Raw genomic sequence first — 26,058 nt, forward strand, 5'->3', positions numbered from 1 at the left:
ATGTATAGCAAAAACTAAAAGTGAATTCTCACAATGTGATGATGAGTGTTGGCAAGGCCTCAAGATGATGATGCTCCCACTGGATAGTTTGTTAGGCTGATCCCAGATCTGTTTGTGCTGTTTGGCATGACAATGACCAGAAGAGTTGGCAAGACAGAACAAATAGATCTGGGACCAGGCTTATAGTTAGTATCTCATCATTATAAACCCCCAGGCTAGGGGGAAACTGTAATACTGATAGCTGCATTTTGCAGCCTTTGACAGTTCAAAATAATACCATTGCTGGTAACATGACTACCTACCCTGTTGTTCCAAACCCACCAAAAGGGGCCCACTGCACATTATCTGAGTAAGGTAAGGAGCATCAACAGAGTGAGTGGTTTGGAGACTCAAAATATCTACTTCTATGGCAGCATTTACACAGGCAGCCCAATTCTGATATATATACAAAATATCTGATTTGATTGGTCAAAAGACCAATTGGTGGTAAAAAGATCATAAATGGTCTGCCTCTGTTAACACAGCCCAAGTCCCATGACCAAGTCAGTGTTATAAATCACTGCATGTGTGACGGTTTGAAACCCAGGTCTCCTCCGTGTCACAAGACTGTGTTAGCCCTTTGAGCCAAGCCTTCAGGTCTCAGGCAAGTCACAACTTCCCTTACCATCTCAGCTATATCAGTAGATCGATATACAGTCAGGTCCATAAATATTTGGACATTGACAAAGTTATTATTATTTTAGCTGTCTACCACAGCATATTGGAGTTGAAATTAAACAATGAATATGAGCTCAAAGTGCATACTTTCAGTTTTAATTTGAGGGTATTTATAGCCAAATCGGGTGAACGGTGTAGGAATTAGAGCACTTGTTATATGTGGTCCCCCCCTTTTTAAGCGACCAAAAGTAATTGGACAATTGGGTGCTCAGCTGTTCCATGGCCAGGTGTGTGTTATTCCCTCATTAGTTAATTTACAAGTAAGCAGATAAAATGTCTAGAGTTGATTTCAAGTGTGGCATTTGCATTTGGCATCTGTTGCTGTTAACCCTCAATATGAAGTCCAAAGAGCTGTCACTGCCAGTGAAGCAAGCCATCATTAGACTGAAAAATCCAAACAAACCCATCAGAGAGATAGCAAAAACATTAGGTGTGGCCAAATCAACTATTTGCTACATTCTTAAAAAGAAAGAACACACTGGTGAGCTCAGGAACACAAAAAGGCCCAGAAGACCACGGAAAACAACTGTGATGGATGACAGAATAATTATTTCCCTGGTGAAGAAAAACCACATCACAACAGTTGGCCAGATCAAGAACACCCTCCAGGAGGTAGGAGCATCTGTGTCAAAGTCAACAATCAAGAGAAGACTTCACCAGAGCAAATACAGAAGGTTTACCACAAGATGTAAGCCTCAAAAACAGGAAGACCAGATTAGAGTTTGCCAAAAAACATCTAAAAAAGCCTGTACAGTTCTGCAACAACATCCAATGGACAGATGAGACAAAGATCAACTTGTACCAGAATGATGGGAAGAGAAGAGTAAAGAGAAGGGAAGGAACTGCTCATGATCCGAAGCATACCACCTCATCTGTGAAGCATGGTGGAGGTAGTGTTATGGCGTGGGCATGTATGGCTGCCAATGGAACTGGTTCCATTGTATTTATTGATGTGACTGCTGACAAAAGCAGCAGGATGAATTCTGAAGTGTTCAGGGCTATATTATCTGCTCAGATTCAGCCAAATGCTTAAAAACTCATTGGACGGCGCTTCACAATGTAGATGGATAATGACCCGACGCATACTGCGAAAGCAACCCAATACTTTTTTAAGGCAAAGAAGTGGAATGTTCTGCTATCGCCAAGTCAATCACCTGAACTGAATCCAACTGAGCATGCATTTCACTTGCTGAAGGCAAAACTGAAGGCAAAACACCCCAAGAACAAGCAGGAACTGAAGACAGCTACAGTAAAGGCCTGGCAGAGCATCACCAGGGAAGAAACCCAGCATCAGGTGATGTCTATGGGTTCCAGACTTCAGGCAGTCATTGACTGCAAAGGATTTGCAACCAAGTATTAAAACTCACAATTTAATTTAGGATTGTTAGTTTGTCCAATTACTTTTGAGCCCCTAAAATTGGTGGGGGGGCGATGTATAACAATGGTTGTAATTCCTACACGGTTCATATAATAATTTTGACAAAACCCTTAAATTAAAGATGAAAGGCACATTTTGATTGTTTCCTTTCAAATCCATTTTGGTGTGGTACAGAGACAAAATTGTGTTACTGTCTAAATACTTATGGACCTGACTGTATGGGACTTGCACCCTCTCTCTTTCGTTATCATATTACATTGTTTACAGTTCATAATTTCCTATTTTTCATTGCTCCAGGAGATTCCATCCCTCCTTAAAACAGTTCAGAAAAATACCGGAGGATAAAGTCTTAAACTGAGCTTGTGTACCCTCATCCCTTGTGAGAGGATATAGGAGGGAAAGAGGAAGTTAACAAGCAATTGGTGTAAGAAGTTGCACTTCAGGAATAGTGTGTGTACTGTATACTGCAATTGGGCAGGGGGTACAGGGTGGAGAGGAGGAGAGGAAAGAAGGAGAGGGGGCTACACACATATTCCTGGCCCTCAGTCAGACCAACCAAAAAAAGACACTCCTCCTGAAGCCTGAGCCCCCGTCGGCCAGGTAACCCAAAACCCGAGTAGGGGAGTTAGCGTGGGATATGGGGGAGAGGAACAATGTGGCTCTTTGTGTGGAGCTGGGCAGAGAAAACAAACCGTTTCCCCAGGAAAGAGATCAGGTTCAGGCTCCATCTGAGAGGACCACACAAGGCTGATGATTGGAGCCTAGTAGCCCACCGTCTAGTGTTAGAGCCACTGACTAGGATTGAGCAGTGGGCTCTGATAGGCTCATGGAGTATGGCAGTGGTCAGAGAAGGAGGTATCTCTGCTCTGCGGAAGTCCGAAGATGCTGTGAATGTACTGGAAGTCCACATCTTGGGCTGCTTCCCCCATTGGACTGCTTCCTTGATTGGCACCTCGTGGTCTGAAGAAGGGTGGGGCCAATCTCCCTGGTGGCCGACTGATTGGCTGAGGAATGGGTTGGAGCGAGGGCATTGGTTCTGATGATGTCCACAAGAGGGCGGGGCACTGGATCTGGTATCGCTGTACAGTGTAAAACAGTGAGCCTGTTCATCACATACAGAGAGAGAGAGAGGGAGAAAGAGAGAGAGCGGGAGAAAGAAAGAGACACGGAGAGAGTGAAAGAGAGACAGAAAGAAAAAGAGAGAGGCAGAGAGAGAGAGAAAGGGGGATGAGAGAGAGAGAAAGAGATTTTAATTGTAGGGCCATTTACATCTATACCATAGTCTTAGAGCTGCCCTCCTGTTCTGTCAATCCTCCCTTCCTTAATCCACCCACTCAACATAAACACTGTGAGAATGAGGCTTTTAGATATGTCAACACCCAGATAACTGTTGCATAGGGCATTATCAAACCAAGAACATCTGTGCTGAACACACACTCGCACACACACACACATACACACATGCACAGACGGATGCACACACACTCACACACACACACAAGAAGCCATGGCTCTGTACTCTCTAACTCTCTATTCCCTTTGTCCCTCTCCGTTTAAGTTTCAAACGCTCTGCAAATACCCATGTGGAGGGATCTAGTTACACGTGGCAATAAAATAGGCCAAATAAAGGCAGGGAAAACTGAGACGAAACCGGGCTATTTCCTGAGGTGAAATCCTAAAATCCTCCAGTTGGCCTGTTGATTTTGTTCGCTGCTAAACGTTTTTTTAAGAAACTTTTAGCAGCGAACACAATGTAACTGGACAGCCATATTAACCTCTGCACTGAGAGGTGCTAAGCTGAAGTCAGTCGACTATGAACGCAGACCGGCTCCCATTACACAAAAGCACTCGCGACATATGCACACACACACACACACACACACAAACACACACACACACACACGTTATCATACACACCCTCAGCATACACACATACTGTATACACACGCACACACATACAATGCCTTGCAAAAGTATTCATCCCCCTTGCCGTTTTTCCTATTTTGTTACATTACAACCTGTAATTTAAATGGATTTTCATGTAATGGACATACACAAAATAGTCCAAATTGGTGAAGTGAAATGAAAAAAATTACTTGTTTCAAAAAATTCTAAAAGATAAAAACGTAAAAGTGGTGCGTGGATATTTATTCACCCCCTTTGCTATGAAGCCCCTAAATAAGATCTGGTGCAACCAATTACCTTCAGAAGTCACATAATTAGTCAAATAAAGTGTCACATGATCTGTCATATGATCTCAGTATATATACACCTGTTCTGAAAGGCCCCAGAGTCTGCAACACCACTAAGCAAGGGGCACCACCAAGCAAGCGGCACCATGAAAACCAAGGAGCTCTCCAAACAGGTCAGGGACAAAGTTGTGGAGAAGTACGGATCAGGGTTGGGTTATAAAAAAATATAAGACGCTTTGAACATCCCACGGAGCACCATTAAATCCATTATAAAAAAATGGAAAGAATATGGCACCACTACAAACCTGCCAAGAGAGGGCCACCCACCAAAACTCACAGACCAGGCAAGGAGGGAATTAATCAGAGAGGCAACAAAGAGACCAAAGATAACCCTGAAGGAGCTGCAAAGCTCCACAGCGGAGATTGGAGTATCTGTCCATAGGACCACTTTAAGCCGTACACTCCACAGAGCTGGGCTTTACGGAAGAGTGGCCAGAAAAAAAGCCATTATTAAAGAAAAGAATAAGCAAACACATTTGGTGTTTGCCAAAAGGCATGTGGGAGACTCCCCAAACATATGGAAGAAGGTACTCTGGTCAGATGAGACTAAAATATGAGCTTTCTGGCCATCAAGGAAAACGCTATGTCTGGCGCAAACCCAACACCTCTCACCACCCCGAGAACACCATCCCCACAGTGAAGCATGGTGGTGGCAGCATCATGCTGTGGGGATGTTTTTCATCGGCAGGGACTGGGAAACTGGTCAGAATTGAAGGAATGATGGATGGCGCTAAATACAGGGCAATTCTTGAGGGAAACCTGTTTCAGTCTTCCAGAGATTTGAGACTGGGACAGAGGTTCACCTCCCAGCAGGACAATGACCCTAAGCATACTGCTAAAGCAACACTCGAGGGGTTTAAGGGGAAACATTTAAATGTCTTTGAATGGCCTAGTCAAAGCCCAGACCTGAATCCAATTGAGAATCTGTGGTATGACTTAAAGATTGCTGTACACCAGTGGAACCCATCCAACTTGAAGGAGCTGGAGCAGATTTGCCTTGAAGAATGGGCAAAAATCCCAGTGGCTAGATGTGCCAAGCTTATAGAGACATACCCCAAGAAACTTGCAGCTGTAATTGCTGCAAAAGGTGGCTCTACAAAGTATTGACTTTGGGGGGTGAATAGATATGCACGCTCAAGGTTTCTGTTTTTTTTTTGTCTTATTTCTTGTTTGTTTCACAAGAAGAAATATTTTGCATCTTCAAAGTGGTAGGCATGTTGTGTAAATCAAATGATACAAACACCCAAAAAATCTATTTCAATTCCAGGTTGTAAGGAAACAAAACAGGAAAAATGCCAAGGGGGGTGAATACTTTCGCAAACCACTGTAGCAACATCATATTTAGCTTATGTTGATTGGACTAAATTGTTTTTGGTATCTTTTAGTTTTCACTGTATTAGACTAAGAAGAGGTGATTTGATGATGTTGAAATGTTGAAGTTGAAATGGTGCTGGAATAGTGGAGGCAGCTCCTGTTTTCTTTGCGACTTGCGGTAACTCTCTGTGTGTGACACTCTGGCTCCATGGACTTTGATTATTGAGCCAGGGTTGTTCATTTTCTTTTGGGTGTATTTCTATGTTGGTTTCTAGGTGTTCATTTCTATGGTGTGGTGGTTCTTGATTATTCATGTGACTCCCAATCGGAGGTAACGAGTGACAGCTGTCGGCTCGTTATCTCTGATTGGGAGCCATATTTAAACTGTTGTGGTTGCACTGTGTTTTTGTGGGTTTTTGTTCCGTTTTCGGTCTGTTGTACCGTGGACTTCATTTGAGTCGTCTTTTGTTTTGTATTTGGTTACTTTGATTAATAAAGTCATGTTTCTTGGACACGTTGCGCCTTGGTCATACTTGGACGACATAGACAAACATGACAGAAAAACCCACCACAAAAAGACCAAGCAGCGTGTCAAGCGGCAACAGGACCTACCTACACAGGATTTATGGACTCCCATAAAGGATTCATGGACATGGGAGGAGATTCTGGATGGTAAGGGGCCTTGGGATCAACCGGGAGAATATCGCCGTCCTCGTGAAGAGCGGGAGGCAGCTAGAGCCGAGAGGCGGCGATATGAGGAGGCAGCACGGAGGCAAGGCTGGAAGCCCGAGAGTACTACCCAAGAATTTCTTGGGGAGGAAGCGCCAGGTATGGAGAGAACGCTGGTGGATGTCCTCCTCGGCTGGGGACATATTACGCAGGAGGAGGCCGTCCGGTACCGGAGGGCGATGAAGGGGGAGAACCTGGCAGGAGAGGAGCAACGGCATCAGCAGGGCCATCGTCGGAAGGGCGAGAGGCAACCCCCAAAAAAAATTTTGGGGGGCACATGGCTTAGGCGGCTGGGCAGCAGGAGGCTGCCACAGGGAGACGTGGAGAGAAGGCTATCGGATTACGGGAGCCATTGGCGAGTAGAGGAAGGGAAGTTGTTGCGGCACGGCGTGAGAGACTGAGGTGTGTTACCAGTCCGGTCCGGCCCGTTCCTGATCCCCAGTTAAAGCCAGTGGTGTGTGTTCCCAGTACGGACCGGCCTGTTCCTACTCCACGCATCAAGCCCACGGTGTGCGTCGCCAGTCCAGCCCGGCCTGTTCCTGCTCCACGCACAGAACCTACGGTGTGCGTCGCCAGCCCAGCCCGGCCTGGTCCTGCTCCACGCACAGAACCTACGGTGTGCGTCGCCAGCCCAGCCCGGCCTGTTCCTGCTCCACGCACAGAACCTACGGTGTGCGTCGCCAGCCCAGCCCGGCCTGTTCCTGCTCCACGCACAGAACCTACGGTGTGCGTCGCCAGCCCAGCCCGGCCTGTTCCTGCTCCACGCACAGAACCTACGGTGTGCGTCGCCAGCCCAGCCCGGCCTGTTCCTGCTCCACGCACAGAACCTACGGTGTGCGTCGCCAGCCCAGCCCGGCCTGTTCCTGCCACTCGCACCAAACCTACGGTGCGCGTCGCCAGCCCGACCCGGCCTGTTCCTGCCACTCGCACCAAACCTACGGTGCGCGTCGCCAGCCCGGTTCGGCCTGTTCCTGCCACCCGCACCAAGTCTACGGTGCGCGTCGCCAGCCCGACCCGGCCTGTTCCTGCCACTCGCACCAAACCTACGGTGCGCGTCGCCAGCCCGGTCCGGCCTGTTCCTTCTCCCCGCACTAGCCCTGAGATGCGTGTCCTCAGCCCGGTACCTCCAGTTCCGGCACCACGCACCAGGCCTACGGTGCGCCTCAGACGGCCAGAGTCTGCCGTCTGCCCAACGGGCGCCTGAACTGCCCGTCTGCCCAACGGCGCTTGAACTGCCCGTCTGCCCAACGGCGCCTGAACTGCCTGTCTGCCCAACGGGGCCTGAACTGTCCGTCTGCCCAACGCCGTCTGAACTGCCCGTCTGCCCAACGGCGCCTGAACTGCCCGTCTGCCCAACGCCGTCTGAACTGTCCGTCTGCCAAGCGCCGCAGGAACTGCCCGTCTGTACTGAGCCTGCAAAGCCGCCCCGTCTGCCATGAGCCTTCAGAGCCGTCCGCCAGACCGGGAGCCGCTAGAGCTCTCCGCCAGACAGGATCAGCCAGAGCCTTCCGCCAGACAGGATCAGCCAGAGCCTTCCGCCAGACAGGATCAGCCAGAGCCTTCCGCCAGACAGGATCAGCCAGAGCCTTCCGCCAGACAGGATCAGCCAGAGCCTTCCGCCAGACAGGATCAGCCAGAGCCTTCCGCCAGACAGAATCATACACCAGCTATGGAATCAGCAGGAGCCGACGCAGCCCATACTAGACTGGAAGCCCAGGTTCGGGGCCAGCAAGAGCAGCTCCTGCAGATGGGAGCCGCCCTGCTGGAGGTGATGACCGCAATCCGAGGCTGGGGTCCGCCTCCACCGCCAGCCGCCCAGCCAGCACCATCAGCCAGCCATGAGCAGCCAGATCCGTCAACCAGCCATGAGCAGCCAGATCCGTCAGCCAGCCATGAGCAGCCAGATCCGTCAGCCAGCCATGAGCAGCCAGATCCGTCAGCCAGCCATGAGCAGCCAGACCCGTCAGCCAGCCATGAGCAGCCAGATCCGTCAGCCAGCCATGAGCAGCCAGATCCGTCAGCCAGCCACGAGCAGCCAGACCCGTCAGCCAGCCGCGAGCAGCCAGATCCGTCAGCCAGCCATGAGCAGCCAGATCCGTCAGCCAGCCGCGAGCAGCCAGATCCGTCAGCCAGCCATGAGCAGCCAGATCCGTCAGCCAGCCATGAGCCGTCCAGCCAGGATCCGCCAGAGCCGTCCAGCCAGGATCCGCCAGAGCCGTCCAGCCAGGATCCGCCAGAGCCGTCCTGCCAGGATCCGCCAGAGCCGTCTAGCCAGGATCCGCCAGAGCCGTCTAGCCAGGATCCGCCAGAGCCGTCCAGCCAGGATCCGCCAGAGCCGTCCAGCCAGGATCCGCCAGAGCCGTCCAGCCAGGATCCGCCAGAGCCGTCCAGCAAGGATCCGCCAGAGCCGTCCAGCCGGGATCCGCCAGAGCCGTCCAGCCCGGATCCGCCAGCCAGCCAGGATCAGCCAGAGCCAACCAGCCAGGATCCGCCATTCAGTCCGGAGCTGCCCCTTAGTCCGGTGCTGCCCCTTAGTCCGGTGCTGCCCCTTAGCCCGGTGCTGCCCCTTAGTCCGGTGCTGCCCCTTAGCCCGGTGCTGCCCCTTAGCCCGGTGCTGCCCCTTAGTCCGGTGCTGCCCCTGAGTCCGGTGATGCCTCTTAGTCCAGTGCTGCCCCTTAATCCTGTGGGGGTTTAGTTGGGGGTGGTCATTTGGAGGAGGCTACGTAAGCGGGTAGTGACTATGGTGGGGTGGGGACCACGACCAGTGCCAGAGCCGCCACCATGGACAGACGCCCACCCAGACCCTCCCCTAGACTGTATGCTGGTGCGCCCGGAGTTCGCACCTTTAGGGGGGGGTACTGTGACACTCTGGCTCCATGGACTTTGATTATTGAGCCAGGGTTGTTCATTTTCTTTTGGGTGTATTTCTATGTTGGTTTCTAGGTGTTCATTTCTATGGTGTGGTGGTTCTTGATTATTCATGTGACTCCCAATCGGAGGTAACGAGTGACAGCTGTCGGCTCGTTATCTCTGATTGGGAGCCATATTTAAACTGTTGTGGTTGCACTGTGTTTTTGTGGGTTTTTGTTCCGTTTTCGGTCTGTTGTACCGTGGACTTCATTTGAGTCGTCTTTTGTTTTGTATTTGGTTACTTTGATTAATAAAGTCATGTTTCTTGGACACGTTGCGCCTTGGTCATACTTGGACGACATAGACAAACATGACACTGTGGCTCTAAATCAATAATTGTTTAGTGGTCCAAAAATGTCGGAAACATGAACTTGACTTGACCATGCTGTAGGTCATGTAACTGTCTGTTACTGTACATACAATATGCTTTGTGGACATCACTGGACAGAGGTTGCTATCCAGTGATACAACAAATGTTGTTGAATTTATTCTGCCACTGTGTCTTCTTATTGTCTCGGCCTTTAGGCCTATATATCACAATTGCAAGGCATATGAATTAACAGGTTATAGAGCAAAAAATGCAATTATCACATCACATAGTTTGTCACATGGCTTTTCTGGGGGTGGGCTTCCCCAGAGATTTTACCCATGCACCGCTACTGTGGTGTAGTAGGCTATTCTGAATTATTTCATTTATTTCTGAACAGACAGCAGTAACTCTATAACGTTGGCAAATGTATTTCAATTTATGAGGCGTGCTACAGCTGCTCCAGAACCCTATAAGGAAATAAATGATGAAGTGCAATGCTGGAGAGATGAGAGTTGCAGGCTCATGACTATCAGACAGGAGAGCGGGAGAGAGATCATAGAAAGTGAATCTCATTCTAGTTCTGTGAGAGACAATCATTTTTCATGCCACGAGATGTACAGGATCCGGCCAAATAGGTTCCGACTCAAATTAAGCACTGCTCCTAACCCTAGCCCCTAACCCTAATTGTAACCCTAACCCTAATTGCAACCCTAACCCTAAACCTAACCATTAAGCCTAAAATAGTATTTTTCCTTGTGGGGACTGGCGAAATGTCCCCACTTGTCCAAATGTTCCTTATTTTACTATCCTTGTGAGGACTTCTGGTCCCCACAAAGATAGTAAAACCAAAAACACACACACACAAACACATACACACCGGCTCCACTTACACAGAACACCAAGCAATAAATCCACCTGCACAACGCCAGCAACATGCTGTGATTTTCATATGTATTGGTTACTAAGGGGACCCACGCGAAACCATAACAAATGACAAAGGGTGAAGCCGGGACTTCTGCGAAAGAGGATTGTTTAATACTTCTGGCACATGGCTTTTGGGAATATATAATAAACAGTTATGGGGTTATGTGTCGCTCTCTGCCAATAGCCATCTTTTTCACTTTCAGACACAGTTATTAAGATGACCCTTGACCTTTTGAGGTTTTCGATATGGGAGGGGAGAAGGGAGGAAGTAGAGGTAACTGGAAATCAAAAACGGAAACATAAGCATATAATCGCACAGCTCTGGGTGGCAAAAGGACCATTTGAATGAACAATCAGAAAAGGAGAAACTGGAGACCGTTCTGATTTGTCGAAAGTAAGGAGGATTCCAATCTGATTGGTCATTAGGGTTGTTACTGTAATGTAGTTTATGTCTTCCATAGAACATCTGGTTGGCAGGAAGAAGCTGTGAAGTGAGAGAAGGGAATAGGAGAGGAGAGGAAAGGAAAAGAGGAAGGAGAGATAGTAGAGAAACAGAGAAGAGAGAGGGGAGGGGAGGGGAAGGGAGGAGAGGAGAGAAAAGGGGAGAGGAGGAGAAGAGTACAGGACGGGAGTGTAGAGGAGAGGAGAAGAAAGAATTGGGGAGATGAGGAGAGAAGAGAATGCCAATAAATGCTACTAAATGAGACTAGAAGAGATGATTGCACACCACTAAACTCCTACATGGGAGTGAGACCGAGCGACGGCGCCAGGGCCAGTATTGCATGTCAGTGTCGTTGTGACACACGTAACCAGATCGTTCCAGTTCTGCTGCTCAGTTTTCTAATGAAGCCCCAGAGCTCTATCACTGTGGGCTGGCTCTCATATTCATAGTACACACACACACACACACAGGCTCTCATATTCACAGCGCCTTCGAGTCTGCCGATCGCCGCTGTCTCCAAGGTAACGCCAGAAAGAGGGCTGGAATGGAGGAGTGGTGGTTCATGGGAGAAAGGAATATCACAAAGTGTGGACCTTTGGCAGTACCCAATCCTTTGGGTGATCAACCTTGATCAATCGACCTCACCCTCGGACACTGTGAATAATGGGGGCTGAGCTAGAGCAGTGTTTGTGAGACAAGGGCGGATCCCGAACGGGCTCGGGTTGGGTCTTTTTACAAAAATGTCTGTAGAGTCTGAATGGTTTGAGCTACAAACTATTACAACCTATCCATGAAAAGCTGAGACTCTCACAAACATGTAACGTGTTGCTCTATGACACTCACAAGCTACACAAGAGTCGTTAGAAGGTAACATAGAAGATAATAGGAAATCCCAGGATATATTGTCTATAATACTGTAATAAGCTCCCATAGTTTCTGTCACAAACTCCACACAGTTGTCACTGACTAGTAGGATACTCATTTCCCACTGAGCAAAACATTTCTGTACTTACAGCATTCATATAAATTAATCTCTATCAGGTTTTTGCTTTGGCGGACCTTGTGTTTTTGTGTCATTTGTCAATAAAACTCATGAATGCAACTGTTTATGATAAATAGTTTTGTGTTCTACTTGTAGCCCTGGTTGTCCTGAAAATAAAATGGTAAAACAATTCATTGTGAGGCTAAATATAAATGCTGGACAATCAGATAAATGAAGGTCAGATAAATGAAAAGCCGATTTTTGCTGGGGTCTTTGGACTGTTAGGGTTAATGAGTGCTTGTTTCAGTTGAAATGGGGTTTGTTTGAACAGACTAAAATGAACAGCTTTGTATGAGTAAAAAGAAAACATTGCATGTTAGCTCCATCCTGGTGGTGCAGTGGACTAATACCATGAATAAAGGAAGAGAAGAACATAGGTTCGAATCTCACTGACACTGTGCTACAATAAAGGTTCTGATCAGAACCTCCCTGCAACCTAAACATGTACACAGAACAGGTGAAATTTTCTCAGAACGTTTAAAAAACGTTCAGTTTTACCGGTCAGGAAATGTATGGCTTTGGAACCAAATGTGCTAGCTGAGTTCTCAAAATGTATTTGAATCAACAGTGTTTGATTGAGCTTGCCTGGTGCAATGGAGCCAATGGGATATTCCCAAAAGCACACACGCACGCATGCTGTTACACAATATGCGTATGGCCACTAAACAGAATGGCGCCAAAGAGAGAGAATCCCAGTAACCTGGCACTCCCCACAGCTCTAGGATTACAGCTAGGCTAAGGGAAGGAACAGAGAAGAGAGACAGTGAGAGTCACTTTGAAAAGAGATCACCTCACCATGCAGGGCCTGTTACAGTGACAACGCTTTGTTTGGATGTTGGACTGTTTCATATGGGGATTTGACAGGGCACGCGAGTGTGTGTGTCTTTGATTGTTTGTGATAGATATAAACAGTTAATTGTATACCTTCTTCTAAGGTTATTTAATCTATATGGAAGTTCCTTCATCTAATCTTCACCTGTATTACGTCTTTCTCATTCAGATTCCTCTAGGTATCCTAACCCCCCCCCCCACCCCCAAAGAAAACATACGTTACAGTGCCCCTAAAGCCTGTGTAACAAGCAACACCCACCTCCTCTTCTACTTGTTCTGATCTCGGATGCGGAGGCACCGTCTCTTCAGAGCAGGCTCCATGTCCCCAGGCCCAGCCACACTCGGTGGGCTCCGCAGGGCGCCCTTGTCCCTGAGCTTGGGCAGGAGGAGTGTGGTGTGGGTGGTGGCGGGGACACTGCCCGTCCTGGTGGGTGTAGGGGTGGGGGTGGGCAGGGCGTAGGCATGGTCCTCATCGGAGATGTGGGGGTCCTTAGGGTCGCCACCGGCCGAGGGCTCCTCTGATTGGCTAGTGGGGAGGGGAGGGACCTGGCCCTGGTCCCTCCCCTGAACCTGGCCATTGGAGTAGCTGTTCTCTTTGACCGCCACCAGCTCGCTGAGGACAGAGTCAGGGCCAAGGAGCGGGGCCTCTCTCTGGGACTGGGAGGAGTCTGGGCTGGGAACAGGGTCGTGCGATGATGACGTAGTCGTTCGGTTAGGGATGTCCGGGGACGTCAGGGGGAAGGAGGTGGCGGTCTCACAGGGAGGGCTGCTGCATCCCCCTCTGGTCGCTGGTGGAGTGTGCGAGGGGTGTCGTGTGTTTGGGCTTTGGGGGTAGGAAGTGTCGTGCGGGGGAGGGGGGGACTGGGGTGGTGGAGGGGTGGGTTTGATAATGCTATGGTGGTGGTTGCGGTGGTCCACTCTGGTATCCACTACCCTGGTGCTTTTCCCTGCTCCGGGCTCCCACGGACCCGACAGGTCCACCATTCCGTGGGGGTTGGGCTCCAGCTTGACTGGGGTCCTCTGAAGCACTCTCTGAATGAGCTGTCTCTCTGGCTGCTGCTGCTGCTGGCCCAGCTTAAAGTCTGACAGTGCCTCAATCACTGAGGTGGAAGAGGGGGAAGCATCGTAGAATGCCCTGGGGGAGGATGCTGCACTGTGGGGGGACGACATGGGCGACGGAGCCTGCCTCTCTGATTTAACCCAATCTGTGATATCCCTTTTGGGGTGTTCTGAGGGCAAGGGGAGACCCTGGTTGGTGGTTCTACCTAATCTGTTTGGCACAGAGCTCCTGGGAGAGGGCAGTTTGACACCACTGGAGCACCCCCTCTCCATTCCCTCTGGCACGGGCTGGATAACCCCACTAGGGGGGATCCCTAGGGGGTCTGAGGGGGAAGGCTTAGTGGGTATTGGTATGGGGATAGGGATGGGGATGGGGATAGGGATGGGTACAATAATGGGGTAGGGCACCAGAACCGTGGGCTGAGGGAAGAAGGGGCCTAGGGATGGCCATCTCCCGAAGTTCATCATATGGGGCATGGGCACAGGGCCACGAGGCCCCATCATAGGGGGGGAGTGCAGGCCGGGGAAGTAGGCCCCCGGGTAGGGGTGCATTCTTGGTGGGTTCATGGAGGAGGCTGAGGGGGGCTGGAGGTGGGGGTGGTGGGGGGAGTGAGGGGTGGACCGGTGGATGGGGCTGGAAGGGGGGCCAGGGTGGCCCCTGTGGGGGTTGGCGAGGGGGCTCGTCAGGCCCTGGGCATGGAGGGGGGGCTGGATGAAAGGCAGCGGGATCTGAGGCATTGCCTGGTGGTGCTGGTGGTGCTCCATGGGGGGGCGAGGAGGAGGAGGGGGGATGGGGTGGTGGCTTGCCACCTCCGGGGTTGGCAGCGGTGGCAGGACATGCCTCTCCAGGTGTCTCAGCCCCGAGACGGGGACCTTGGAGGACGAGGACGATGCCTCAGATGGAGACACAGTCCTTGACGCCGCTGTGCTGTAGATCGGCATGGGCCCTTTGGGTGATCTGGTACTCCCCCGCATGACCCCCGCGCCGTTGTTCCACGATTCGGGGGTCAGGAGTTTCTGGTTCTGACCCCCTCCGATGGACTCAGTTCTCCCATCCTGGGTGGGTCTTCCTGGGCCTGGGCTGGAGCTGGTGAGAGCCGCCCTGGCCTCTCTGTAGAACACGTCCATCTTGTACTGGTTCAAGCACTTGGTGCTGCAGAACTGGAGCCGCTCCGCACCTGCGCCAAAGTCCAGGTACTCTTTGGTGTGGCGGACGTGTTTGCACCAGTTGCACACCTGCGGTACGGGCGAGAGTGACTGTGGAGAATTACTATAGTGCCACGTGAAAAGGGAAAACCAATGATTTGAATGTGGAATGTATAACATTATTTGAATAGAGCAGTTTTATAATGGACAATGAGTGACTTCAACATTTGGGATGAATTCCCCACGTAAGGCAATCTCCCCGATTTAGCAGGTGTTACATTTCATGGCCAAATCATATTAAATTAATTGTGTTATTTTTTTATGCTTTGGGCATTAAACGTAATACATTCTAAACAGGGGAGATTAATTTGCATGGGGAATTGGTCACAAAATGCTAATGTGGGTTGCAGCATCTCCTTGTCCATAGCCTACTTTAAGGAAACAAATATCTATATATGGAAAATAGCTGAACTATCAATTTAAGGGGCAGTTTCCCAGTCATTCCCAGATTAAGCCTACTCCTAGACTAAAAATAATTAATCTGTGTCCTGGAAACTGCCCCTTAGTGTTTTGAAGTAGCTGTACAACATGCATGACTGCATTGCTAGTCTTTGAGCAAAAATATTTGAGTAACTTTAGTATTTCCATTAAGTGGATTATGTTCTGTTCTTACTCTGGCCCCACCGCTGTTCATCTTCAGCACCAGTCGGGGTGAGTCGTCAGCATGGGTGTGTTGGGGGGATCGCTCACTTCCATTGAGATCCTCATCCCGGGCCTGACGGACGTGGTCAAAGCCACATCATTATACACTTATAACAAACGATCAAACGGTCATGTTCATTAGGCACCAAACAAACCAAAAACGGACTGAAACAGGGAGGGACTACCTGGATTTGTCCAATAAGAAACTTTTTTTTTTTTAAATCTCCTTTGCAAAATGTTTTAAGACATTGTGTGCCCTAATGAACACGTCCCAGGATTGAGTTAAAGCTTTTTCAGAGTACAGCCTGGATTCAGTTGAACCACTATGGGATTTAAGCACCAAGCGTTGATGAGGTAACATTTGCTTTAAGTCATCATGGATGGCTCTCTTGGTCATTAAAGCAAACTTACATAACCAATCCCAAAATAACCACTGCACGATTCGCCTCGTCATAGGGGTTCAAAGTAACAGAGTACACTGACCTGTGGGCTTTGAGGTCTCTGAAACAAAGGGAATGTTTTGGAAAATCTTGGTAAGATAAAATAGATGACAAACCCTTCTATTATTGTCAATGGTCCGGCTTTATTAATATAGGAAATTCCTCCCGATTCATGTAAGCTGATCCTGTGTGGATCTGCGAGCGGTGAGCACCCCCCTTCTCTGTGACCCACTAAGTTGTGTTGAGTTACGAAACATGAGGCAGCTGCAGGTAAGGTATGCGCTGAAAGTGGACACCTTGCCCCCAGGGCCCCTGCCCTTCTTCCTTAGTGAGACAAGCAGGGACAAGCCAATGGCCACGGTTCCATCCCCACCTCCACCACCCAAAAACATAGAGGGTTTGTTGCAGCCTGGCAGGTAGGCAGCAGACAACTCCCTCTTTCCCCCCTGTCTGTTGTTGTATGAATAAAACCTAGCGCCACATTAACAACAGAAATGTTGAAAGGGGATAGCCTTGCCTGACACCCCCGCGCCTCTAAGAGGGGATATCCATGTCTTGGATGGAGGGTGAAAAATGGTGGTAATGTGTATGGGAGAGGATTTGTGTATGGGCACTGCTTCCCTGTCCTCCCTACCCAAGCCGCGTGATGACAGGCCCTTTCTCCATTAAGGCGAAACTGATACTAAGGGCTTTATTGAATCCGTATCGCACAAGTTCAGCGTTACAGCGTGATTGAAATTTAAAGGATATGTTCCCGCGTTAGCCTAGACTGCATTCCCGGTAAATGCTGCATACGAAAATGACCTTTATATTTTTTTCACCCAATCTGTAATGTTTCAGCGATACAGATTGAATAGAGCCCTAAGTGTCCTCTGCGAACTTTGACCCCTTCCCACCCTCCAAACACTGGCCTGTCTATTAGAACCCAGCATGTGTGTGTGTTTGTGTATGTGTGTATTTTTTTTTGTACTCTATTAGGATCCCCATTAGCTGTTGCGAAAGCAACAGCTACTCTTCCTGGGGGTCCACACAAAACATGAAACATGACATAATACAGAACATTAATAGACAAGAACAGCTCAAGGACAGACTACATCAATTTAAAAAAAAACACACATAGCCTACATATCAATACATACACACAAACGATATAGGTCAAATAGGGGAGAGGCGTTGTGCCGTGAGGTGTTGCTTCATCAGTTTTTTTAAACCAGGTTTTCTGTTCATTTGAGCAATATGAGATGGGACGGCGTTCCATGCAATAATGGCTCTATATAATACTGTACGCTTTCTTGAATTTGTTCTGGATTTGGGGACTGAAAAGATCCCTGGTGGCATGTCTGGTGGGGGTAAGTGTGTGTGTCAGAGCTATAGTATTTATATTAGCCCTGTGATTTCAACGAAGAGCAAGACGTGTTGCTCAGCTTAACTAGGTCTTACTTTGCAGCACTCGACCACACGACTGGACAATAACCAAGATAAGACAAAACTAGAGCCTGCAGGACTTGCTTTTTGGAGTGTGGTGTCAAAAAAGCAGAGCATTTATTTTATTACGGACAGTCCTCTCCCCATCTTCACAATCATTTAATCTATATGTTTTGACCATGACAGTTTACAATCTAAGGTAACACCAAGTAATTTAGTCTCCTCAACTTGTTCAACAGCCACACCATTCATTGCCAGATTCAGTTGAGGTCTAGAACTTAGGGAATGATTTGTACCAAATACTATGCTCTTAGTTTAGAGATGTTCAGCACCAGTTTACCACCCATTCCAAAACAGACTACAACTCTTTGTTAAGGGGTTCAGTGACTTCATTAGCTGTGGTTGTTGATGAGTATATGATTGAATCATCAGCATACATGGACACACATGCTTTGTTTAATGCCAGTGGCAGGTCATTGGTAAAAATAGAAAATAGTAGAGAGCCTAGAGAGCTGCCTTGCGGTACACCACACTTTACATGTTTGACATTGGAGAAGCTTCCATTAAAGAAACCCCTCTGAGTTCTATTAGACAGATAACTCTGAATCCACGATACGGCAGAGGTTGAAAAGCCATAACACATACGTTTTCTCAATAACAGGTTATGGTCAATAATATCAAAGGCAGCACTGAAATCTAACAGTACAGCTCCCACAATCTTTACTACTCTAAGGCTTTACCACTCTAGGGTAGCGGAATGACTTTGGCTTCCCCCCAAGCCTGAGGACAAAGATATTCCTCTAGGCTCAGATTAAAGATAAGACAGATAGGAGTAGCTATAGAGTCAGCTACCATCCTCAGTAGCTTTCCATCTAAGTTGTCAATGCCAGGAGGTTTGTCATTATTGAACAATAACAATCATTTCTCCACCTCTCTCACACTAACTTTACAAAATTCAAACTTCCAAAGATTTTCTTTGATTATTTGTTTTTTTTTATGCATGAGTACAATGGCTCACTGTTCGTTGTTAGCATTTCCTGCCTAAGTTTGCCCACTTTGCCAATGAAGTAATCATTAATATAATATGCAACATCAAATGGTTTTGTGATGAATAAGCCATCAGATTTGATGAAAGATGGAGTTGAATTTGTCTTTCTGCCCATAATTTCATATAAAGTACTCCAACGTTTTTTTCCATCATTCTTTATATTACTGATCTTGGCTTCTTAATACAGTTTCTTCTTCTTTTTGTTGAGTTTAGTCACATAATTTCTCAATTTGCAGTAAGTCAGCCAGTCAGATGTGCAGCCAGACTTATTAGCCACTCCTTTTGTGACATTATTAATCACATCAGACCAACAAATATTTTTAACATCATCCACATAAGAGTCACAGCATTATCTTTTGTATGATCTCTGATACAACTTTTGGAACTTTGGCTTTCCTGGATATAGCCACTATATTGTGATCACTGCATCCAATGGGTACGGATACAGCTTTAGAACAACGTTCTACAGTATTAGTAAAAATGTGATCAATACATGTGGATGATCTTGTTCCTGTAGTGTTTGTAAACACCCTGGTAGCTTGATTAATAACCTGAACCAGATTACAGGCACTGGTTACAGTGAGACGCTTCCTCTTGAGTGGACCGCTTAATGAAAACAAGTCAATATTCAGGTCCCCAAGAAAGTAGACCTCTCTGTTTACATCACATATACTATCAAGCATTTCACACATATTATTTAGATACTGAGTGTAAGCACTTGGTGGCCTATAGCAACAGAAAAGGCTTTAGATGTGCCAAGTGAACCTGCAACCACAACACTTCAATAACACTTGACAAAATATATTCTCTAAGCATTACAGTGATATGGCTCTGAATATATAAAGCAACACCTCCATCATAAGCATTTCTGTCTCTTCTAAACTGTAGATGTTATATCTTTGTATTGCTATTGCTGTATCATCAAATTAATTTTCCAAGTGACTCTCAGAAATGGTTAATATATGAATGTTATCTGATGTTAGCAAGTTATTGATTTCATGAACATTATTTCTAAGGCTACATATATTAATATGGGCTATTTTCAGCCCTTTCCTGGGTAGCTTGTGTGTATGTTGTGTGTGTTTGTGTGCTTGGAGAACACCCCCTCACACATGCATGCACCCACACACAAGCTACCCAGGACAGGGCTGAAAATAGCCCATATTAATATATGTAGCCTTAGAAATAAGGTTCATGAAATCAATAACTTGCTAACATCAGACAACATTCATATATTAACCATTTTTTTATCAATACGACGGTATGATGACCTCACTGAGGAAAACAGGGGTATTCCATTTTCGAGGGTTTGTTTACCTGCCAGAAATCTCTTCTCACCATTAAAGTGTGTGTGTGTCTGTGTCTGTGTGTGCATGCTCATTTCTATTTCCATCTAAACTGCAGCAGTTTTGTCAGATATAAAATTGTCCATTGACTCCTAGTTGAATCAAGGTTGAATCCCTCACCTTGTTGCGTTTGAAGTAGGCCCGTCGGCAGGCGGCGAAGCACTTCTCACTACAGAAGCTCTTCAGCTCGGTGCCCATACAGAGGGAGTAGCGCTTCACCCCCTCCTTCTGACACCACACACACACTATCTGCACATTCTGCACGTCTTCCACTGCGGACAGAGACAAAGGAGAGAGGAATCAACATCAACATGTGAAGTGTAATTGATGATGATGATGATGATGATGAAGAAGATGAGCATGTTAGGAGCATGTGAGTGTTTAATCAACAGCTGTATAAAATAACTGTAGGCTACATGTGGTAGATGATGATGATGATGATGATGATGATGATGATGATGATGATGATGAAGATGAAGATGAAGATGGGATGATGATAATGATGATGGGGTGTGAATGTAACAGACGTGGTTTGGTGAACCACGCCTGTGTGATGAGGAACCTTGCCTGTGACCTGAAGACTAGGCTTTACCTCGGCAGGCTAACACACTTTTGTGACGTGCAGGAGACCCGGGTTCTAACCCAGTTGGTCACACAAAGTGCTTGCGTGTGTGTGTGCATGTGTGATGTTTGCCCTACCTGCAGATGGCTTTATAAGGGGGACAATTACGGGAGCACTCTTGTGCTCCTTAGGGCTGGTCAAAGAGGAGGAGCTGGGAGAGGAAGAGAAAGTGGATGATTCTCTCTCTCCACTCTTCATGGCCAGTGCAGAGGGGCTGACTTTACTGTTCAAGCTCTTGGGCTTCGGCACTGAGTTTTCTGGAAGGCAGAGGATATGTATGGTCACTTTAGAGTCAATTTATGTTCTAACATAGGTATGGAGTGATATAAAATAAATGTAATCTGCATTCAATCATTTTAAAGTTTTGGTGGCACTTATATCACTCTAAATACACAAATCATTTATATGCAGCCCAAAGGACGTTGACAAAACAATGGCACTGAACATTTTTGAAAGAGAAAAATCCAGCCATACAGGTTTACTGTGGTGATAAGAAGTGAAACATAAGTAGGGTGAATTAAGTTGCAAGTATGTCTAGCAAATGTTTAAAGTGATACTATGTCTGGATTGAACAACCTGTATGCTCTGTTATTGGGTTATCCCTGAATTCTGTCTGACCTCTGTTAACTATGTTACCTGTGTTGTACAGATACCTGGGCCCTGTTCAGTTGGCAGAAATGTTTTGAAAGGGAGTGAAACGGGGAGATACTACCTGAACTAATGACCTTGGGTTGTGTTCAGTAGGCAGAATTCATTTTGAAACGGTAAGGCACTACCTGAACTTGTTCAATTAAAACACAGATTTCCACTCTCCGTTGCAAAACGTTTTGCTACGATGTGCCCTACTGAACAGGACCCTCGCCTTTTCTCACCTTTAAGGACGGAGACATGCTGCTGGCGTCTCTCTCGGTTGGGGTAGTTCCGGATCTCGGTGGCCTCGGTGTCCCTGAGCTCCACCTTGTCATAGCCGTACCAGCCTAGGAGCTCATTCATGGTGCTCTCTGCAAACGTCTACAGGGAGAAAGGGAAAATAAATCACTGAGCAACATTATAGGTTATGTCAGTCAGGGGACATGGCGGGAGACAGGACAACCAAAACCCTGCATGCTAATGCTAAGCCAATGTGAACTTCAGTTGTGAGTGACATTACATCAGAGGTTTGTGAGTGGAACTTTTTTATCCCACTCTTTAAATGTAACCAGAGCTTCCACTCCCGAATGAATGTGCTGGATTCCTTTGACTTCCAGACCAGCCCTGCCTGGATTAAATGAAGAGGGGAACACAGAGGCGTACAGTATGACTCTTTTTCCATTATGTATTCCAGTTTGTTTACTCTTGCTAAATCGGAGACGGAAAAGTTTTTCAACCTAATACTATTGTGAAATCTATGAATCATTGTTTGTTTATCTCTTTTAATTGAGGGAAAAAAGAGAGACGGAGAAAAATTAAAAATGTGTTCTTAGCAGATGGGTTGAGAAGTGAATGTCCTGGCTTCTTTTTTATTACTACGACCAGGTTTTTAAAAAACAACACAAAGGTCTCTCTCTCAGTCTCGCTCTCTCTCTTCATCCGTCCACCTCTCCGCCTCTGTGGCTTTGGGAGCGAGCAGGGATTGGAGCAGAAATCCGATCTGGAATGGGCAGAAATCCGAGCGGGACATCCTACACCGCCGCTAGGTCCCACGGTTCTCGGAAATGACCCGCTCCTCTCCCATCAACTCTCCCGAGCATCCAGCACTCTCCAGTCCCTCTCTGTGTGTCCCCTCACTCCCCTCCCCTGCCCTCTCCTCTCTCTGCCTCTCCCTGGCCCCCTCCGCCCGGCACCTTCCAGTCCTGATAACCGACACTGCACTCCCTCTCGGGTTTCAGCCTTTTCCAGCACGGACAGCCTGCCTGTGGTAGTGTTGTACTAGGGCTGTAGTACTGACTACACATTATTTCCCCCTGCTATCCTCACACTGACTGACCTCTGCTCCGCACCAGGGCCTCAAAGAAATTGAGCTCTGTGTGTATGTGTGTCTGTCTGTCTGTGTGTGGTGTGTCTGCGTTCAAGTATGTGTGTGAGCACGTGTGTGCACACAGAGGTATCAAATCCAGCTAAATATGCCTAACGATGATTCAAGTCAAGTATCTGGTGTCCGTGCTGTGCTACAGTCTGACGTGGAGGGAGTGGGTCCGACTGTGGTGTTGAAATAGATCCTTTAGCTGACACAACACTGGACCGGACTGGAGCAGCCCGCAGACAGACAGCCCCAGAAACCACTGTGTCTGTCTGTCTCTAAGTATGTCGGTCACTCTGGTTCTCTGTCTGACTTTCTGTCTGTCTGTCTGTCTGTCTGTCTGTCTGACTGACTTTCTAACTGAATGACTTTCTGTCCATCCGTCCGTCCGTCCGTCCGTCCGTCCGTCCGTCCGTCCGTCCGTCTGTCTGTCTGTCTGTCTGTATGTCTGTCTGTCTTTCCCCTTCTCTATTTCATAACCCGACCCTTATACCACTGGCCTTCAAGCCCAACAGTCCCAGTTCATTACCACACGTAACCCAAGGCCTATATTGTAGATCCAGTACATGTCTGAGAATCACAAAGTAGTAGTCTGTGTGTGCTGCCTGCCATGGGACTAGCCCAGTCTACATCAATGATTACATCAGGGCAAGTCCTCCTATATTACATTTATGTGTCATTTTGTCTCACTATTTTCTCATTAGGCAGAGACAGGCGTTTTTTCTTTCCCCTCCCCATGCTTTGCTTCCCACAATGTTGTTTTTGTTTCTTCTTGGCAGTTCAGACAAACATCTGCTTTGTGAGAGTGACAAGCCATATCCCAAACCACAGAGAGAGCCCCAGCCAAAGGCAACAACCCAGGGCCGACCCCCAGATCCAGCCCAGATCCAGGCCAGGTTGACTTACATCAAGCACCGATAGCATTTCGCATGTTTTGATTAAAATTAGTTAAGTTGTAATTCTACACCCCTCCCTGCATATCAAAGCTACAATCCAAACCACTTATGCAAAAATAGCAAATCTCTTCTCTCACGAAAAGACCAGAATAAAAACCCAAACTCCTTTAGGGGTTTTCTGTCCTATTGAGGGGGAGCTCATTGATATTTCTTACCTTTTACTCACAAGTCTCAAATGCCCTAAGCTGATAGTCTCAAGTGACCAGTGTGACTCAATATGTTCTTTCGAATGCCTTAAAAAAATATGTTATATTGTAATAGACTATCCTACTATAACAAGTGCGCGCGCAGCCGAAGCGGGAAAGAAGTTATGTGTTCTTGCCGTCTGGTGGTGACGCACATCTGGAACACCACTGGACATTGCTGCGCGCGGCCACTGCTGGACTGACATGGCGTCACTAAAGAAGGGCTACCATTCAGTGGACACGATATCAAATAGCCTATTGGATAACATAAGATTGACACTTTAATTAAACACACACTTTTCTATCCTCCCGGAAAAGTATATTTCCCGACAGTTGGTTTATTATGGCAAGGACAGGTAATCTAATATAGCTGTAGCTCTTATTTCACCAATATGGGACTAATGTTACACAATTGTTTTATCACTTTTATTTCGTCAGTATTCAATAATATAACGGCATTAAATTATTAACAACTTTAAAGGGAGGTTCGCTAATCATTTCAATGAAACAAATCAAAGTTTGGGTCGCTTCGGTGCCTCTACAACTGTGATTTGTACGCACGGCGCTCTCCCCCACTGTCTCAATAGTCCCAAACTGCCCTTGAAAGAATTCACAATCGGAACACCAGTAAAAGAAGAGTAGCCAAAACACACATTTTCCCTCACCTTCATCTCTTGATTGATCTCCCTCTTGACGGGGTGCGCAGGTTTCCTACTACGTTTATTTTCCGGTGGTCTCCCTTTCTCCATCTCTGGCATAGTTCTGACTGGCTCCGTGTCACTTCTTTGGCGGGCGTCACTCGGGGCTAGTCGAGGTGCGGCAGCAGAGAGCGAAAGCTGTCACTCTCCGTGACATCGGCTGTCATGCCCAGACGTTTGCATCCGTCATCTGAGGGCTCCTTCCATTGACTCGCCACTGAGCATGCGTGTGGGGCGCTGTGGCCTGCTGCTACCGCGGTACCGCCGCCGACGAACAATCCCCTCTCTCTGTCCCGGAGAGCAGGGAGGGGCTACCGCGCTGTAACCCAACACCGGGCGCCCACCCCTCAACAGATACATTTCATTAGGAATGCGAGGACTGTGTTTTATCTGCGGAGAACGCACTACCAACACTGTCTGTTATATTCCAATCTTTAAATAAAGAGATGAAAACCCCGCGTGGGTAAACGATACCACGGTAGAATGTTTGGGACTTTCTCAAATGACATCTGTTTGATCAAAGAGAGAGAGGACACATAGCAGCATACATAACAGAGGAAAGTAGCCTACAACCCACTTTACTGTCAGTGATACCACACACTGACTTGATGTGCCTTATCATTCTGCTCTGCTGAAATCCATATTCAATTCATGTTTAACACTATATTATTTGGATGGCACAGTTGGACCTGCTAGGGCCTCATTTAGGTGACACCACACAGGCCTATGCCACTGAGAAGTGAGTCATTTTAATGGAGGGCAGCTGAGCACCCATACCTCAAGTCTAGTTCCACAATGCCCTGAGAGCCAGGCCTAAACTATGAGCTTGAGGGCAGGATTTACCTTTGCAGACAGTGTGTGCGCCTGTGTGTTTGTGAGTGAGTGTGTGTGTGAAAGAGAGCAAGACAGAGAGAGAGAGAGAGCGAGCGAGAGAGAGAGAGAATGCGCAAGATTAGTCTCAGAAGTCTGTGACTAGTATATGAATTTGAACCGCCAAATACTGGCAGTGGAATTGGACTCCTTGTTTTCTGCTGATGTAAAGGGTAGATTCAGAGAGGTAGTAGGCCAATGTTATGTTATGTCTCTCACAACTCTGTGTTTCTGATTACTGATTTCCCTCTCTCTCTCCTCTTTTTCTCTATCTCTCTCTCTCTGATCTTTATTTATCATATTCCCTCTCCTCCCTCTGTGACTATATGGACCTTAGACAGACAGACAGGACAAGACAGGAAGAGGGGTGTTTCACAACCGCTATTCCATTTCCCCTCGGCCCCCTCTGCCCTGCTCTGTTTCGAGGAACCCAGGGACCACAGCTCATGTAAACAGAAACCCGATCCCGGTACGCTGGCTCAGGTTGCGCTCCCCTCGTAGACCTGCTGGCCGCTGGTGATACGAGATCCGCCTGGGCTTTGGGAACGGGGCTTATCTGATGCCTTCCAAAAGGCCCCCTTCTCTTCCCGTCTCAGAGCACATCTGGTGCCTCTGCAGGGAGCACAGGCAGCGAAAGGAACGCTGTCCCCTTGGGTTCTCTCTGGAGGGCACCAGACCCTCACTATTCCCTCTGAAATCCACTTACCCAAATG

At 47.6% G+C, this 26,058-nt stretch overlaps 1 protein-coding gene across 1 annotated transcript; it reads right to left on the minus strand.

Moving 5' to 3' along the window:
• Window positions 1-2,149: 2,149 nt before the first annotated feature.
• LOC121549117 (sine oculis-binding protein homolog) lies at window positions 2,150-24,670 on the minus strand. Its single transcript, XM_045213355.1, has 7 exons — window positions 24,443-24,670; window positions 21,510-21,648; window positions 20,715-20,894; window positions 20,136-20,287; window positions 15,728-15,829; window positions 13,109-15,165; window positions 2,150-3,197 (listed from the first exon to the last, which is right to left on the minus strand). Exons 1-6 carry the CDS (start codon window positions 24,533-24,535, stop codon window positions 13,117-13,119), a joined length of 2,715 nt encoding a protein of 904 aa, XP_045069290.1. The 5' UTR covers window positions 24,536-24,670; the 3' UTR covers window positions 2,150-3,197; window positions 13,109-13,116.
• Between the last annotated feature and the right edge of the window lie 1,388 nt (window positions 24,671-26,058).

This window comes from Coregonus clupeaformis, unplaced genomic scaffold (genome assembly GCF_020615455.1).
Source record: "Coregonus clupeaformis isolate EN_2021a unplaced genomic scaffold, ASM2061545v1 scaf0104, whole genome shotgun sequence".
In the NCBI taxonomy this organism is placed as follows: domain Eukaryota; kingdom Metazoa; phylum Chordata; class Actinopteri; order Salmoniformes; family Salmonidae; genus Coregonus; species Coregonus clupeaformis.